General features: G+C 38.0%; 1 protein-coding gene across 5 annotated transcripts in view; it reads right to left on the reverse strand.

Moving 5' to 3' along the window:
• The window catches only part of LOC309388775 (complement factor H-like), a 499219-nt gene extending 483990 nt beyond the window's left edge, over positions 1 to 15229 (reverse strand). For 4 of the 5 annotated variants that reach the window (XM_081946391.1, XM_081946392.1, XM_081946390.1 and 1 more), the window contains exons 1-4: positions 15207 to 15229; positions 13107 to 13162; positions 5672 to 5854; positions 5230 to 5436 (exon numbers count right to left, since the gene is read on the reverse strand). In XM_081946391.1, the coding sequence (XP_081802517.1) occupies positions 5230 to 5436; positions 5672 to 5854; positions 13107 to 13162; positions 15207 to 15214 (454 nt within the window). In that variant the 5' untranslated portion in view covers positions 15215 to 15229. Of the gene's footprint in view, positions 1 to 5229; positions 5437 to 5671; positions 5855 to 8597; positions 8638 to 13106; positions 13163 to 15206 lie in introns of those variants that run through there. The other variant, XM_081946393.1, reaches the window with a different exon arrangement.
• Between the last annotated feature and the right edge of the window lie 2783 nt (positions 15230 to 18012).

The following is an 18012-nucleotide window of genomic DNA, read 5'->3' on the forward strand; positions in this document are numbered from 1 at the left end:
AAATGGCGAGGTGAAGAGGGTCGGTAGTTTTAAACTTCTGGTCATTTATATCTCAGAGGACTTCTTATGAACTATGAATGCTAATATGCTTGCGGAAGAAGGCACAGAAGAGGCTATACTAGAGAATGCTCAGGAAGATAAATCTATCTCAGCATCTACTTCTGTCCTACTATCACAGCACTATTAAGAGTGTCCTGACATATGGCATTCTTGCATGGTATGGGAGCAGCTCTGCAGTAGACAAAAAAGCTCTACAGAGAATCATTAAAACTGCCCAGAATATCATCGAGCTCCAGCTACCAGCCCTGGATGACACCTTCACTTCTCGCTGTTTGAGGAAGTTGCACAACATACTCAGAGACTCCTCCCATCCTGCTTACAATCTTTTTGGACTGTTGCTTTCTGGCAGAAGATACAGAACAATTAAAACTCGGACCACACGTCTTCTGAATAGTTTTTATCCCAGAGCTATAATTGCACTCAACAATGAACTAAAGGGCTACCATCAGTGAGCTGTTGGACAGTATTACTTGGTCTGTATATGGGTGCTTGGATGTTTTAGGGGCGGGGAATTTTTGGTGGGTGGGGGGGTGTTTGGGGATTTTCATGTGTGTTGGGCCTGGTCTCTGGGTGTTATGTGAATTTCGTTGTATGGGTATACTGTGTATATATGTACAATGACAATAAAGTATTCTTCTTCTTACATTCACACGCCCACCTCCCCCGCACATGGCCTGCTCCCGTGCATGCACAGCAGAGAACTGAAGAGCAGCTGGCTAGTAGGAAGTGTGTGCGCTTGCATGGCTTAGCTGAACTGGGATGATGGCTTGCCTGCCATCAGAGAGAGCCCTGCTGCCATAGGTTTGCCATCACAGACCTAGATAGTATTCCTATAAATACTATCTATAGATAGTATTTATAGGATAGAGAGGAAAACTGAAAAAGCATTCTTTACATGTTAAAGAAAAGAAAGATGACTCTTCTAAGACAATACTTCTTATTCATATTATCTGTAAGTATCTCTGGTGAAAATGAAATCAAATACAAAGAGACAAAGGCTCCTTTCCTAAATCACTAGATTTTTTTTTCAGATTGAATGGAGCTGCAATCCTATGCATTCAATGTGCATAAGATTTCAGAATAACTATGATCGTTAAAGACATACATACCTGTATATTGAAGTTTTGTACTCCATCCATTCAAGGTACATAAGGCATCTGGTCTGTCAACATATCTATATCCTTCATGACAGGAGAATTGTATTCGCTCACCTTCCTTATAAATGAACTTTGGAGATAATATGTTTCCATCTTCAATATAGTCTGCCTGGCAAGTTATTTCTACTATAAAATGCAAAGAAAAGTTTTTTTTTCCATTAATGTTTTCTGTAATCACTGGAATAATAAAAAAGAAAGAAATGCTATTTAGCAAATCTAAATGATTAGAAAGAGGTCCGTACTTCTTATCTCATTTTTCATCGAAATAGAATTCACATAGGATCACATTGAATGAATGGCTTTTTATCATACTCACTAGCAATGGACAATAATCATTGTTCATCAGTTATTCAGTTATTTTCCTAATCAAATGAAATGCTTTCAACCACACCTAGTGTCTTCATGTTAATATTAGACAGAAGTGGGGAGAGGATGGAGCACTGAAGCAACCAGCAATCAGAAGATGTGGGCTAGACCTCTCCTCCCATCAACACAGATTAGGACTGTCCCAGAGGAAGTCAAAGAACAAACATAAAACAACAAAACCTCTAAGGACATTGGGCTCACTTAAAACCTTACTTTCTTAAGTACATTTGAATCAAAATTATTTTGAAGTTAAAAGGGCTTTTCAGAACAGAAAACATTTGATGTGTGAGACTTCATTCTGGATTAAAGAAAACAAATAACAATTTTAAGAAATTAAAATATGTACCAAAAAGCTTGACGGGAATGTGATATAAGTTTTAAGTGGATTAAAAATATAGTCACATTTGAAATATTTTTACAAATTGCTTCTTAAAAAAAACTAGTGTTTCTTAACCTTGCCAACTTGAAGGGGTGCAGACTTCAACTCTCAGAATTCTGAGTCCACTCACCTTCAAGTTGCCAAGGTTGAGAAACACTGAACTAAATAAACCATAAGTATCTTTAAAGCAGATGCCGATTGCTTAGAGTTGTAATGAAGGCAAAATTGGTGGCATTTACTAAATAATGACAAGGAAAATGCAATAATGCAAAAGAGAGAAAACTTGAGAGAGAACATATGATTATAAAATTACAGAAAGTATCAGAAAGTATCAGACTTAAGGCTAGAGAAATAGCAAAAAAGGGGGGAAAACAGAGAAAAACTCCCTTTATTTTTATACTTGACTTATTTTCCTTCTGGATAACAAATGAATGAAATAGCTATTACTAGAAAATCAGAACAAATTGTAGAAGGAAGGTGAGGATAGTTAAAGAAAAGAATTTAAATTCATTTCACATTCAATTACGTTTGCTATGGTGATACTATTTTGCAAATTTATTTCACGCTTGAAGTGGTAAACAGTGCAAAAAGATTATTAATGAACTAGAAGCTTGTCTGAAGTGTTCATATTTTAATATGAGCGTGCAGAATAGTCCAAATCCAATCCAGGATTCCAAGAGTCACTTTAGGGGTGCCAACCATTCCATTTGTCAGAGGTCCAATACCTCTTACATAAACAAAATTCACAAGATTCTCACAACAGAAGCAAGGCTTAGACATTGTTTCCAGCAAAGGCAACGTGATCTCAGCTGCTCCTTATCTGAATCTTGTCTTGGTGTCTCCTGAGACTGTCCTACTGTCCCATTTATATGTACTCTTTTTACGTGTTTATGGCTATGTTTTGCTTATTTATATCTATTTATTTGTTCCATTTTTTCCTGTGTTTTCATATTTGTTTCCTTGTACTTGTTGACAAATAAATAAATTCCAAAGGTTCAGCTGGAGCAACATCTTCAGATTAGAATCTGAAGTCATGGTCATGACATTGCTAGTTATTAAGTTCAAATCTTCTCTTAAATATTGTTCTCTTGGAGGTTCTATAGAAACCTTGCCTTTTCCATGGTAGCCCTTACCTAATGGAATACCCTTTAGCCTTCCAGAAAGCATTTGAGATCTAGCTTCCTCCCCCCCACCCCCTTAGAATTGGACTAAAGTGACCTAAGTTTGATGTGACTTTATATTTTGTTTGTGAGCCATCCAGTGCTTGGTACACAATGGATATCTATGTAAATGTAACATAAATAAACAAACAACAAATAAATACATAAATATTTACATAAATCTAGAAGTGAAGGGTTTTTTTTTCATTTCTGGAAGAAGGTAATGTAATAAATTACCTCTGTCTTTTCCTTTTAAACTCTAAAGCTATTCATTTCATACAATAAAATTCAACATTTCCAGCTATTTGACAACTTTTAGACCTGCTGTTTCTTCAATTTAAAATTTAGGAAACATTAGGTTCCCCAACCTATAATTTGTATCTATGTTTACAATAGGCTTATTCATTTTGCTAACAGAAAGTAATACTGACTGTGTTATTTTTATCCTTTCTGACGTGTGTACCTATCTACCTGTGAATTTGCCTATAATTTTGATTATTCCTCCTTGAGAAGAAAGTGTTCCACACTGTTAAAACACATTTCTTGCACACATCCCATATATATTTAGAAAGTTTTCAAGGTGAATGGGTAGCATTGCAATTGTACAAGTTTGTTTATTCTGTTCTGATAGAACACAGATGTAAACTCGCTGTGTCGTGTTGCCTCGTGTTTTGCGATGTTTTTCCCATTCGAAGAGCTGGGGTGAGTATGGTCTGCATGTGATGCATCCAGCCCATGGAGTGCCATTTTGTCATCCCTGTGATAGAACATCCTCCTGTATCCTGATGCATCTAAATAAAAGCTTTAAATATGTGCAAAATCTGCTAAAATCTTCTAGGTGAAATTTGTCCCTTAGGAAAAGGCAGGCAGGCAGGAAGGAAGGAAGGAAGGAAGCAAGGAATCAAGGAAGGAAACAATTCATGTAAAATAATGTGAAAAAGTACACTTGTGCAGAGTTAAATACATTGCCCCTAATCAGTAATGTATACAATCTCTACTTACAGACACATTTTGGTGAGGGTGACCATCCATTTTCTGTGCATTCAACCACCTTTCCTCCGTAATCTGTTTCAAGGGTAAATCCACTGTCACACTGTATTCGAATTAGATCCCCATCATGGTATATATTTTTAATAGGTTGGAAAGAACCATTCAATACTTTTGGAGAGTTGCATGTAATTTCTGGACAAAATAAATCATATCTTATATATTAAAAAAAAAGCTTGCACTTCTATGAGATGATGGGCATTGCTTTCTATTAGCACAGAAAACACCACCATTATTATTTTTAATATATAATATATATCATCATCAGACCATTTTAATCAGAAGCCACTCCTACTGCTAAGAACTAACTTAATTTCCTGGTGTCTAAAATAATACTGTGAAATTATCCATCCCAATTTAATGTACTTTAATACCCTTGTGTTTATTTGGAAGATCGTAAATAAATTCAATGTTGTTATAAATGTTCTTTCCCTGCACTTTAGTGTTAAATTAAAATGTAAAGCTACAATGTGATGCCCCCATAGCTGCTATTGAGTCCCACTGTAAGTCCCAGTAGCATTTACAGTCATCCGAAAGGATTGCAAATTACAAATTAGGGGTTCAGTATTGCAGTGGTTCTGCTCCTACCTGATGTTATGGGTGGGTTCAGTTACAGTGCTGATAGATGATCTAAACCTGGGACAGATTAGCCTGAAGAAAATTAATCTCCATGGTTGTTGTGAGTTGAAATCACCTTCACAACATGTAATTCATTGATTTGCTCTTCCTGGGATTGCTCTGGGGGTACATTGCATGTTCGCTGCATAGTTTTAATTTTGTGATATTATTGAATGCACTGCTATAGAAGTGTTCCTCTGAATGCAATCCAAGGAATTGCTCACTCCCATTAAAGCTGGATATGGGTTGTCTATGACGTTGAACTTTCCAAATAACTTTCCACTGCTTGTCCAGCTTGGATGGCAAGACAACATTCACTAAGGGTTCCCAACTATCAGTTTGGTCAGGGAATTATTCTTCTCCTTGCAGTTTCCCTCTTCTGGAACAGCTGCCCTAAGATGAGGGTTCCCTCCAGTTTGTAAAATTAAACTTTTTGAGTCACCTTCACAATTTGGAATTACAGGTGGTGTCCCATTACAATGTATTACAGAAGCTGATTGGGAAGCATTTGCTGCAAGGACATATCCTGTTTTACAGGTCAGCTCAATAGAATGACCATGTTGCACAAATGCATTTTCAGATGCATCCATTCCATCTTTAACTTCTATCTTCTGCCTTTCCAGTTCAACCTTGGGAATCGTACAGGGATCTCGGATGAAAAAGAAAATAAATCTGTTAGGGAAGGCAGTCATGATCCAAATTTAACTTTCATCTACTAGCCAGTTTACCTCAGATGTAACACTGAACCCATAGATAAAGGAGAACAGCTGTTTTTGTAAGACCAATTAAATCAGATTTATGCAAGAGAGAAAGAAAGCAGTAAATAGATCCAAATTATTAAGAATGCTGAGGAAAATTAGATGAAGACTTTCTTTTCTGCTTACCAAGGCAAATGGGCACTTTTGTCCAGGTCCCATTGTCACAGAAAGATCTGTTCTGACCTTCTATGGCATAATACTTTTGGCATCTGAATTCTACTGAAGAGCCAGATCTGTACTGCTGCTCAGATAAAGTAATGATGTCTCCATTCTCAGTCCTGGGTGGAGCACTGCAGTTTTGCCCTCTTTCTATTAAATATGAAAGCATGACGAGGAAAGACTTTGGCCATATTCCAAATGAAAGCTTTGAAATTATCAATATTTCTTGACTGGTTACAAAAGATGCCAATAAATCTGTTTAATGAATATTCATTCAAGTTGTATATGGTTTTGAAATTTACACAGAAAAACAGTAATATAAACCTATTATAATCTAAGGAATGACTAATGTAAAAGGATCTTAAAAATGAACAAATTAACATTGCCGCCTCTAAGAATTAATATTAAATTGATATAAATCACCTAAATATATTGCACATATGTTAATAATATTTCAAATTGCATAGAAACATAGGTGCGTATTATGAATCTATGAAAAAATTATAAAGCATCATTTTTTCTTAGCAAAATATACGTTTCTAAAATTAATAATTATTAATTTTTCTTTTCTTTTAATAAAGCAACCAGTTTAACTTTTTTTTTCACTCTGGAAAATAATATATATTTCTACTATCAAATATTAACCTTATAAATATTAACCTTTATAAATTATCTTCATTAATATTAGCCAAATTAATCTTTATATTCTTTCAGATTCTTTAATCTTAAAGATAAAAAAAACTTTTCTTTAGCATCCATTTTAAAACTCTAAACTTTTCTTTAAAAATATTAGTAAAATCACTAAATTCTAATCGTTTTTTAAATTTGCTCTTAACATAGATTCTTTCTTATACACTTTCAATAATATTTTACAAGACTAAGGGAATACTCATGCATTATATAAAAAGGAAAAAAAACACATTTTCAAACCCACTTTACAAACATAGAGTTACATTAAATCTTTCTTTCAGTTACATATATCAGAATAGTAAAAATCCGTGCTAATTCCAATTAAGTCATTAAATTTATGTCACTCCTTCCAGCTTATCCTCATAGAATAAAATCTTTTTCTTTCTCTGAGAGATCTATCAAGTAATTATTAACTTCTCTTTTTTTCAAGAGTTTCTCAATCTCATTAATGTTCATGAAAAAAAAAGTCTGAAACTGTGGCAGATGTGTATTTCAAAATTGCAGTTGAGTCCTTTGCACTGTCAGCTACTTATGAAATTGCCCCCATGATTTGGTAACTTTCTACACAAAATTGAACCTCTAAATTACTCATGTTTCTTCCAATGATGGTACTTGAATAGTTTTTGTAACATCTTTAGAACAGACTTGATTTACGAAGTGATGTTTCTACTGACTCCTTCTTGTGGTCTGTCTGCTTCCAGCCCCTCCAGCAGCTGAATCAGAGGAGGAGGAGGGGGGAGGCACGAGAGTCAGGGTCAGCAACAAGGCAATCTGAGAGCTTGGAGGGGGGAGAGGGAATGGAGCTGGCAGAGAGAGAGAGAAAGAGAGAAAGAGAGACAGACAGACAGACAGACAGACAGACAGACAGACAGACAGACAGACAGACAGAGCCTGGGCTATCAGCCCTCAGATGGAGAGTCAACAGCCCTCAGGTCTGGTGGTGGTTGATGAGGAAAAGGAGGAACATCTGGGTCCAGTGCCTGATGCGTGGATGTGCAGAAGGCAGAGAAGAGGAGAAGGCAGTGCAAATCCGTGGGCTGATCCTTGGGAAGGAAAGAGTCACCATTGCTAGCGAAGCGCCACCTTAGCTCTGGGGATAAAAGGGGGCAGAGATGAATAGATGTGGCTGACAACTATACATCTTCCGGCCTGTATGGACTTCTTAGCCTGCATTGAGAGAGAAAGTTTTTGCTAGGGCTGCTGGTGCTCCTAATAAAGTAATATTTGAATTAACTTCAGAGGGTTTGTCATGTTTGGAGAACTGGGACAGAACACTCCTGTTATTTCTAGGCACTGGATTATGATAATTCATACTATATTCAGGTTGGTCTTCCTTCTCTTGCAGTTTTCCAAAAGAATTTTGTCAATTAGGAGCTGATCTTTTTCTCCTCTGCTACTGGTGTGGTTTCCTTTCTGCTCAGGGAGAAAGACATTTGGCATTTTTGTCTACCTATCAAGTACTTATCAAGGACCTGGGGTAGGCAGATCTGGGGGATAATGGTGATGGTGATGGTGATGGTGATGGTGATGATGATGGTGATGATGATGATGGTGATAATGATGACTATGATGATGGTGATGATGATGATGATTTAAGATTTAATCTTCAATGCAATTCACCATCTGGGACTGGTAAAAACTTAAAAACTTAACCTAGGACCTAAGAGCTGTTAAGGTAATGTCTAGATAGACAGGCAGTTCAAAGAATATTCAGATTTAACAAGTTCAACATTTCCATGTATTTTCTGCACCAGAGACAAATTCCTTGTATGTCTAATTACACTTGTCCAAATGATGTATTCTAAAGTATTCTGAATTCTAAAATTCAATGGGGAAGCCAGATTCACTTAACAACTGTGATATAAACTTAACAACTGCAGTGACACTTAGCAACTATGGCAAGAAAAGACATCCAGCCAACTTCAAACAAAATAGTTTTTTAATCATGCAAAATATGGGTTCATATCATTGGGATATTAATTCATATCTTTGGGGAAATGCCAGAACATTTTTCTCCAAGCAGATGTGCTTAAGATTTTAGATTATAGCCACTAAATTTCTAAGTCAAGCTGTGAGTTCAGTGAAGATTAAATCATTTTTGAAAGAATGTGATTTAAAAGCAAATGTTCATATTTATTGTTATATTTCTTTCTTTAATTAGTTCTAATCTCAAAGGAATCCATCATATTGTTAACATGCTTACCAGAGATACATAAAGGCAAATCCATGTAACCGTCCACACACTTTCTGACAGATGGAGCCACAAGGACATATCCTTCATTGCACTGAAACTGCAGGCTATGGCTACTTTGAATAAACTGAGTTTTTCTTTGACCTCCAAATACAAACAAGTTTTTTGCTGCTAGCTGTTGTCTTATGATACGGCAGGGTGCTAAAAAACAGAAAATAAGGTAGATCTTTTTGTGAAGGAGGGAGATCCACCCTGAACTAATGAGGTATGGATCGTCAGCTTTCCAAGCAGCATATTTCCAAATAAGCAGAAAATAAAACCCGAAAAAATATTCTAATGAACAACTTTAAGATAAAATAAAATTTTATCTTTTAAGATAAAATAAAATACAAATCTTACTATTTAAATCTTACATTTTGGCAAGAGCTATGTTGCCCACTCCTTCGGCAGGCGAACATAAGATCAGAAGGAAAGTAAAGAATGTGTAACGTATTATGAGACATGCGCATTAAACATTGTCAGATAAGAAACAATCCAGTCTATTGTATAACTCAGAATATAAGCACAAGTTGATAAACCAATTAATGCAGTGACACTTTTCAATGGAGGTAATTTGTCCATTTGTTTCCCTCTATTGCATGCAATATTGCAGGCTAATTCTGCCAACTGCCAGAGTTCAATTCTCATCACCTCAAGGTTGACTCAGCCTTCCATCTTTCCAAGGTTGTTAACATGAGGACCCAGATTGTTGGGGGCAATATGCTGACTTTGTAAACTGCTTAGATAATGTTGTAAAGCACTGTGAAGTATTATATAAGTGCTATTGCTAATACGTTTAAAATATTTTCTGAGCTATCCAATAAATATTATAAAGTCCTTCTTTGATTTGATCCCATCCCAATATCAGTAATGAGCAGAAGAAATAAATTTGGGGAACTGGAGGAACAGCCACTATCGAGGGGGAAAAAATCAGATAAAAGAAATCTGAGTCCTGGCCAGAAATAGGGACTCCATAGCAACAGAAGTCACTTTTCTACCTTCCTGATAATTGAATTTGAATACAGATGTAACCAAGATCCCAATTACTCAGCATTCTACAGAAGTAAACATAAGCTTCCAATTGAACATCTTTAATTATATTCATTAATTTGCTTGCTCATTCAACAATTTGAATCAGTTTTATTTCTCCAGATTTCAAATGAAGGAAACTGACACCCAGACAATCACTCGGTTCAGTGTAGAAGGAAAACTGGGTTCAAATTCAAGCTAATTCTCGAAAAAATTGGCAGCTGCAATTCTACATTTTCTTCCAATTAAAGAAAGCATGACGGCTCACCCAAGCATTTTGGTGTCCATTCTTGTCCCTTACACTGAATCCATTCAGGTCCTTCCAAGACACAGCCAGGGTTGCACCTGTATTGCACTCGGTCACTTTCCAGGTACTCGGCTTTCTCAGTACTCACAATTTCCCCAAAGTCAATCTCATCTGGTTCTTCACATGCTGAAATTATATTTATATAAAATTATCTTACTTGATGAGACAACTTTACTTTTGCTATTTAATCTCATGAGTGTGTCATGAACTGTGAGATAACAAACTTCTTGCTCTAAACCAAGTTACACAACTATTTCCCACTTTTGTTTTGACTGGAAACTAATTCCTGCTGGGCACTTAATCTTCACTACAGGTAGTTCTCGATTTAGTGATCATTTGGACTTGCTTACTTACTTGGAGAGGAGCTTATGACCCAGATTCCCACAGTCATCCTTCTCCATGGTCATGAGTGCAAGTTGGTGCTGTACAGATGAGCTGCATTTTGGCCTTTTGCTGCATCCCATTGTTTTCAGACAGTTTTGTTGAAAACCAGTATTTACTTCCAATTTCTAGCAAAGCATATCAACATTGCCCTATTTAACAACAATAGATTTGCTTATCTGATGGTGATTGCTGGAATCATGGTATTTACTTAATGGCTACTACAAAACAGGTACTGAAAATCTAATCAGTCACTTGACCAATACACTTTATGACCATAATAAGTTATGATCCTGGTGAATAGAGTCCAAGTCGATTGTAACTCCAAGACTACCTTCCCTTGATGATGCCTAACATTGAACAACTCTGAGGATGCAAGCTACTTTGTTAAACATAAACCAATTGATTAAAGAGGGCAAACAAGAAGCTGAGCCCTAGCAACTCCCAGGCAATCATAAATGACTGGCCCATGACTGGCGAACCAGTTATTCAATTGCAATATATCTTCCTTGAGGATCTGCTTCGATTAATTCAGCCTTTAAATCTTTTCTTAAGTATATACCATTTTTCTTCTCTGGAGCAGATGCCACAAAGTGTGGTCCCAATCTTGCGTTCATCAAGTATTTCTGGTCCTGTGTTCTAGTATGTGTTTCTTGCAAACAAATTACATCATTTTTAAATTGTTTCAGATAGTGAAATATTTTTTCCTTTTTTGTGGTGAATTTAAACCATTAATGTTCCAGGTTAGAAATTTAATTGTCATCTTCAGCTTCCTGAAGCTTTCTAAGAGCTGCCTGGAAATCTTGCTGGGATTTCACCTTCGGTCTTGCTCCCCACACAGCTTCTGTGTTCGTGTTTGTAATTTCTTGGATTATTGTCTGGGCTTGCTGCATCTTTAATTCTTGCTCTTTGCGTTTAGTGGCCGCTCGAGTTTGTCTTTGTTCCATAATTTCTTCTGTCTCCTCAGGTAAATCCAGAGTTTGAGCAGCTCCCGCTTGTACTTGAATATCTTGCTGTCTGGTCTTGCCTGCTTCTTTTCTTCCTCTAGATCCTGGGGATATCCAGCCTTTAATACATTGCTATAGGAATCTCTTGCTTTCCAAACTGAGTTAAGACGATATCTTTCTCCTTGGTAATTCACCACCAGTCCGGCTGGGGCCTCCCATCTATATTGTATGTGGCAATTTCTAAGTTCATCCACTGAAAATGCCTAGTCCTTTCTGGATCTCAACATTTTGGGGGGGATTTCCTTCAATACTACTACGTCTTGTCCTTTCACTTGTAACTTATTTTTGTAAGTTGCTTGCAGTATTTCATTCCTAATTTTCCTGGTGACAAAATAAATTACAATATCTCTTGGTAGTTTTCTCTGTCTGGCAATCCATGAATTGACACGGTAAATTTTATCGATCTTCCAGGCACACTCTACCTTTTGTTCTCCAGTTAATTGAGTGAAAGCTTCAGCAAAAATATCTCTCAGATCTTCTTGGTTATGTTCTTTCAGACCTCTTATTCTTAAGGCAAATTCCATTGTTCTGTTTTTTATCATTGTAACTTCTGCCTCTGATTTATCAATTTTGCTTTGTACCTCCTCAACTTTATTCTCCAACTTGATATTAGACTGATTAATTTCTTCCACCTTCTCATCCAGAGATGTTACATAACCAAGTAAACCCTTAAATGCATCTACTATATCCTCCCTAATCTGTTGATTACGTGTTTGAATTAAATCTTTAATTCCAGACATTTCCTCAGACACGTCTTTAAAAGCATTTGAAATCTTTTCCTCCAAAACAACGGCTTGGTCCTTTAATGGATTTTGGAGAGCCTCGAGTGTCAGAGTTTGTGTTTCTACTGGGGGTAATAAAGATTGTAATTTCTGTGTCTGGGCTGGGGAACTTCCAGCACTCTTGGAAATGCTTAGTTTTGTTTGTTTTGAAGCCATTTCCAGATATTCAAGCAAACTTTTCAACAGCCAGTTTATTGAGTCCAAAAAGTCCACCTATTCCCCCAGATTTATTAGCTAATACTGTTTGCTTTGATCTTAAACTCTTGAGTCTTTTAACATCGTTAGCAGGCAGTTAACAAGTGCTGTCCCTTTTAAGTTTCACTTTCGACACACCCTTTGTTATTCAATCTCCATCTTCCTTTTAAGTCCCTTTGTCTTCACAGAGGGGAATATATTTCCTCAGAATTAAGGTTTGTACTTACGATTATATTCACTCATGTTTTGCTCTGCCTGCGTATCATTCAAATATAGATTTAAACATTGACAGCAGGGGTGGTTGTGACGTTTCATTTCTGCAAAAGCAGAAGCGTCCCGGATGAGGAGCTATGTCGGGTTTCTGGGGAGCTCTCACCCTTCATGCCCCCGAATTTGTTCTGGGGATCCCGGGGAGCTCTACCCATGCCTGTCTGCTCACCCCCCCTCTTTTCCCAAGGGGGGAGTTTTCAAGCAGCTAGACAGCTGATTTACTCTGTTCTAGCAGCTTATACTCAGTCACAGGGCTGGCGTTCCCTACGGAGCGTCTTCCAACGCTGACGGTGCCACCGGAAGCCCTGCTATTCACAAAACTTAGATTAGAGAGGGAAATTTTAAATATAAGTCTGCTATATTCTTAAGTTATCTGCCATTACAAACTTCTAGAAAGCCACAGATTGAAAATGGAACCCTTTCGTTTCACTAAAAATAACTGTTCCTTAATGAATGCTGTAGAAACAGTTTTGCTTGGTAACCCTTTGATTTCCTTGTCTTCTTAACTTACCATTTTGAGAAGAGCAGCTTGGCCAGAGAAGAAAAGCAGCAACCAGGAGCAGCCACCTCTTTTTTTTTTTAAACAAAGTTTTTTATTGGTTTTTTAATGTTTTACATAGGGAAAAGGTAAGGGAAAGGTTACAAATTTTGGCAGCTGCGAAATGCGGTAGGTGCACCTCCAAACTCATAATATACATTTGCATAAAATTCAAATATTACATAATAGCATATAGTCAGTGTGGTAAATTCAATTGGTAATTTCAGTCAGTTTATATCCCGTGGATTTTCTTGCTTATTTGTGTGATCTGAGCTTTCTTGATGTCGCCCCATCTCCCCCAGCTGGCAGTGCTCCGGCCCCTCCTGTTTCTTGTACCTCTACTGAAATGTCTTCTGGTTTTTCTAGAAGTAGTTTATTTTTTTCCATAAAGGCCTACGCCTCTATGGGTGTAATAATTCTAACTCTTGTCTCCTCCCAGAATATTAGCATACCTTCAGGCAGTAACCATCGAAACCACACCCCTTTCTGGTATAGTTTATTCGCCAATTGCGAATAAGATTTTCTTTTCTCCCTCAATTTCTTGGGGATCTGTTTCAGAATGGTTATCTCCTTATCTTTATATGTCAGGGCTTGCCCCCTTTGTGCATTCAGGATTTCATCTCTTGTGCTTTTCCTAAGAAATTTAATGTGTACCTCCCTGGGGACATTGTGTGTTCTAGCATACGCTGAATTCACTCTATAGGCCAGGTCTATTTCCCACCCCATCTGTTGTTTTTCCTTCTGAATATACTCAGCCAAAATGGTTGTCATGATGTCCCTTATATTTTCATCATCTGTCTCCATCGCGTTCTGGAATCTAAGATAAAAAGACATTCTCTCAAACTCTATTTTCATTTGTTGGGTGTCAAGTTCTTTGTTTCCCCTTTGCACACCCTCTATCCCTCCCTTCATCTCAGCCGCCCCATCTTCCAAAAGATCCAGTCTCTGTGAGTTCTTATTAATTTTATCCTGGTTCTCTTTAATTTCTTCTTTCATATCCTTCAATTGTCTCTTTATTTCCTCTTGTCCCTGTAGAAGTTGTTGTAACATTTGATGAAGCTCCAGGTCCGTAGATTTAGGTTGCTTGAAGGCTGTTAACGTTGATTGTGTGCTTGGACTGGAGGTTGCAGATGTTGGGGCTGAGGCAGCAAAGCCTGACTTTCCAGGAGGTGGTCTTTTAGATGCCATTGTTTATAAAGTAAAGAGTCCAGTCAGTATAAAGAAGGATCAGTCAGAGAGATAGAGCAGTCAAGAGAGTCCAGGAGGCAGAGAGTCCAGGCACAGGGGAGTTTTCTAATCACCCTGGCAAAGGAGCAATCGTTTTTCACTCCAGGGGGTTCAAAAGCAAACAATCCACAAGAGAATTATCCAGGTAGCACGGAGACAAAGACCGGAAGCCTGAAGTTAAAGGGTGGAGTCAAGTCTCACATCTCATGAAGACAACGGAAGTGTGCCATCTTGCCCTGCCAGCTTCCGGTATTGAGGCAACAAATAAAGTTTTCAAAGTTCAAAGTTCCCAGGGCTTCCAGATCTTATTGTCTTAAACATTAAAAGTTTAAATCTGAAAATCCATTTAGTAGGGGTGTGACATCTTTAGTTTGGCTCTCCCCCTCCTCCTTCCCTTGGGGTTGCGAGCTCACTTGTTTCCAGCCGCTTGTCCAAGGGGGGGGGGGAAATCCCCCTCCCCTCCAGCCACACCTCTCCAAATCAAGCCAAAAGTTCAAGTTTGCACAGCTGACAGATTTTATAGTTGGTAATAGGAATGAAGGGAGTCTACACCTCACCGCTCTGCCGCTGCATCCTTCAGCTTTCTTTTTTCACTCTGAACAGCCTGTCAGCGAAGACGCGCCCACGCGCCCTCTGATCTGCTCCCCGGTGCCTTGAGCGCACAGGGGACCTCCCGCCAGCCGCCGCCGATGCAGGGATCCCCCGCTCCTCCGCTTCTCCGGCAGGACGCCTCTATGGGGCGTCCTGTGCCCCCCAAGAAGTGGGGAAGCCCACCGGGGAGCCGGAGCGAGCAACGAGTTGCCCGTCGCCGTCAGCCGCCGGAACCGGAACTCCAGGAGCAGCCACCTCTTCATGGCTCTTCAAGCAATGTCTGAACTACCAAACCTCAGTCCAGCAATTTGGCTTTCTCAGCTCATTTCTTCCAGCTACTACCATCCCATCATCATTTTATGTTTATTTGTTGTCAAGAAATCTCAGAGGAGGAAATATTACTGGGCTAATATAGCCACAAAAAATGAAGCAAATAGTTCAGTTTTCAGGCAGTGCTTCCAAGGTAGATAAGTAGCAGAAGCTAACAACAAAGTTATTATGCAAATGGTTTTCTTATTTTTCCATCTCTTAACACTGTAAATCACCCAGAATGACTCAGATGAAATAGGCAGTGTAGAAATGTGATGATTAATTAATTTACATTTGATATCTGACATACCTATTTTGCATTTATTCTTTCAATAGTTAAAGGAACCACAAGTTTGCAGCTACCCAATAATTTCCTTAAATGATTCTGAAGTTTAACAATCTTTAACCAAATGTAGTTAACTATTAGCCAACCTTATCAGGGAGAGCATTCGTACACTTTGGTACCTGTTTTTCCCCTCTAGATGCTGCAGATCTAAGATTGGGTTTCACTTCTACGAATATCCAGAAGGACAAAATAGTATCAACCCCAGGGGCCAGAAGAACAGAGAAAATAGCATGACCTTGTATCAGAAGGATACAAAATCTACTCTTTTTCTCTTACTAACCAGGAAAATTCCCATGTACAAGGGAAAATGTGACTACATTTTATTTTCCTTTTTTGGGGGGGTGTCTTTTAGAGAAAATATGGTGTCACTATTTTATAATACGTTTTTCTTATACGTATTATAAAAATTTTCATGGTGCCATCTTTTTTTTTTAGTACTGCGCATGTAACCATAGCGCTCATCAAGCACGTGCACGAAGTACATCCCTGAGCGAACCGGCAGTAACAGAAGCTGGAACCCACCCCTGGGAAATGCCTTTTATCTCTCCCAGGATCTACAAGTTTCTATAACTGTAGCTAGTACAATAAATGTAGTACTAACCACCATGACATTGGTTTCAGAGTCAGGTTTAGTTTACAGGGATAGAATTACTTTTAATATGAACTTTTCTGCATTCTTTTTCCTCTTGCCCCACCCAGACATTGGCTACAAAATTGGCCACAAAATTGGCTAATGCAATACAAAACATAACTGACATAAACCACAACTTACATCACATATGTCAGGAGGATGTTGTACAGATGAAATAAATTGGTTGCATAAAAGCTTGCATAATGACATGTACTTGATATCACAGATTCTTTCCCTTTCTGCAGAAACCCTTCTATCTTTACCCATGATCAGCAACTACAAATTCTCTTCAGGGCACCTCTTACTCTTTATACTTTCCATGTGCAAAGAATCTGCCCAGAACCACAATTATCGTCCATTTCTGTATCATGTAAAAGAGCTGAAGAAGCATCATGAGAAGGAAGGCCTTTAACAGCTTTCAGAAGAAAATCTATCTCTTCTTGTAATGCTTTCTGGCTAGCCATCAATATATCTTCATCACAGATTTGGTTAATAGAATGAGAAGCTGGAAGACTGCATGCGTTTCTCTGTTATCTGTGGCATGACTGTTAATATAAAGCCTGAATATAAGAGATTTAGAAAAATGAAAAGCAGGGTGATTTATTGCAAGATGGATAAAGCAGGTCCTAGTCCAGTTGTGCCAGAACAACTTCAGTATTCAGTGTGAGGAGGACCAAGCCAATGGTAAACATTGCAAAAACGTTTGTCAGAAACTAGTAAAAAAGGCTGTTTAAATGATATGTATGTACGTACATACATACGTACGTACGTACGTACGTACGTACGTATGTATGTATATGTATGCACACACAAACAAACAATCAGATATATGTACATGTGTATATATACGTACCTACACTTACGACCACAATTGAGCCCATTTGGTGAGACATTTGTTAAATGACTTTTGCCCATTTTACATCCTTTCTTGGTACTGTTATTAAGTGAATCAATGCAATTGTTACATTAGTAGCATGGTTGTTAAATGAATCTGGCTTCCCCATTGTCTTTGCTATGAGTCAGTTTCCAAGCATCGGTATTTTGATCACACGACCAAGGGGATACTGCAATGGTCATAAATGTGAAAAACCATTTCACTTCATTTTAACTTTGAACAGTCACTAAATTAACTGTTGTAAATTGAGGAGTGTGTGTGTGTGTGTGTGTGTGTGTGTGTGTGTGTATACACAGATAGATGGATGGATGGAGGGATCGATGTTTGGATGGATGGATGGATGGACGGACGGATGGACAGACAGACAGTGACTGCTCGGGTTCAAGACCCAAGCTTTATGCAATGGGGTGAACTGTCAGTATTTGCCCCAGCTCTTGCCCACTTAGCAGTTCAAAAGCATGCAAATGTAAGTAGATTAATAGGTACCATTTTGGCGGGAAGGTAATAGTATTCCATGTATTCCTTTTGGCTTATACTCAGAAGCCATGGAAATTATCTTCAGACAATGCTGCCTCCTTCAGCCAAGAAACGGAAATGAGCATGGTGTCCATGAGTCAGACATGATTGACAGGGAAACTTTTATCTTTATATAAATTTAAATCAACACACATGACAGTGATTGTTCCCTGTGAATAAAAGTGTTGTGAAAGAGCTTTGTAGGCTTAAACCTTAGAATAACAGAGTAGGAAGGGACCTTGGAGGTCTTCAAGTCCAATCCCCTTGATGATCCCATTGAGCTCAATCAGCATCAGGACATCTATTCATCTTAGTTGACATCTGTGAGAATTTACATATTTTTAGAAAATAAAAACTGAAAATA

Source organism: Natrix helvetica (assembly GCF_964273705.1).
Source record: "Natrix helvetica genome assembly, chromosome: 3".
NCBI classification, from domain to species: domain Eukaryota; kingdom Metazoa; phylum Chordata; class Lepidosauria; order Squamata; family Natricidae; genus Natrix; species Natrix helvetica.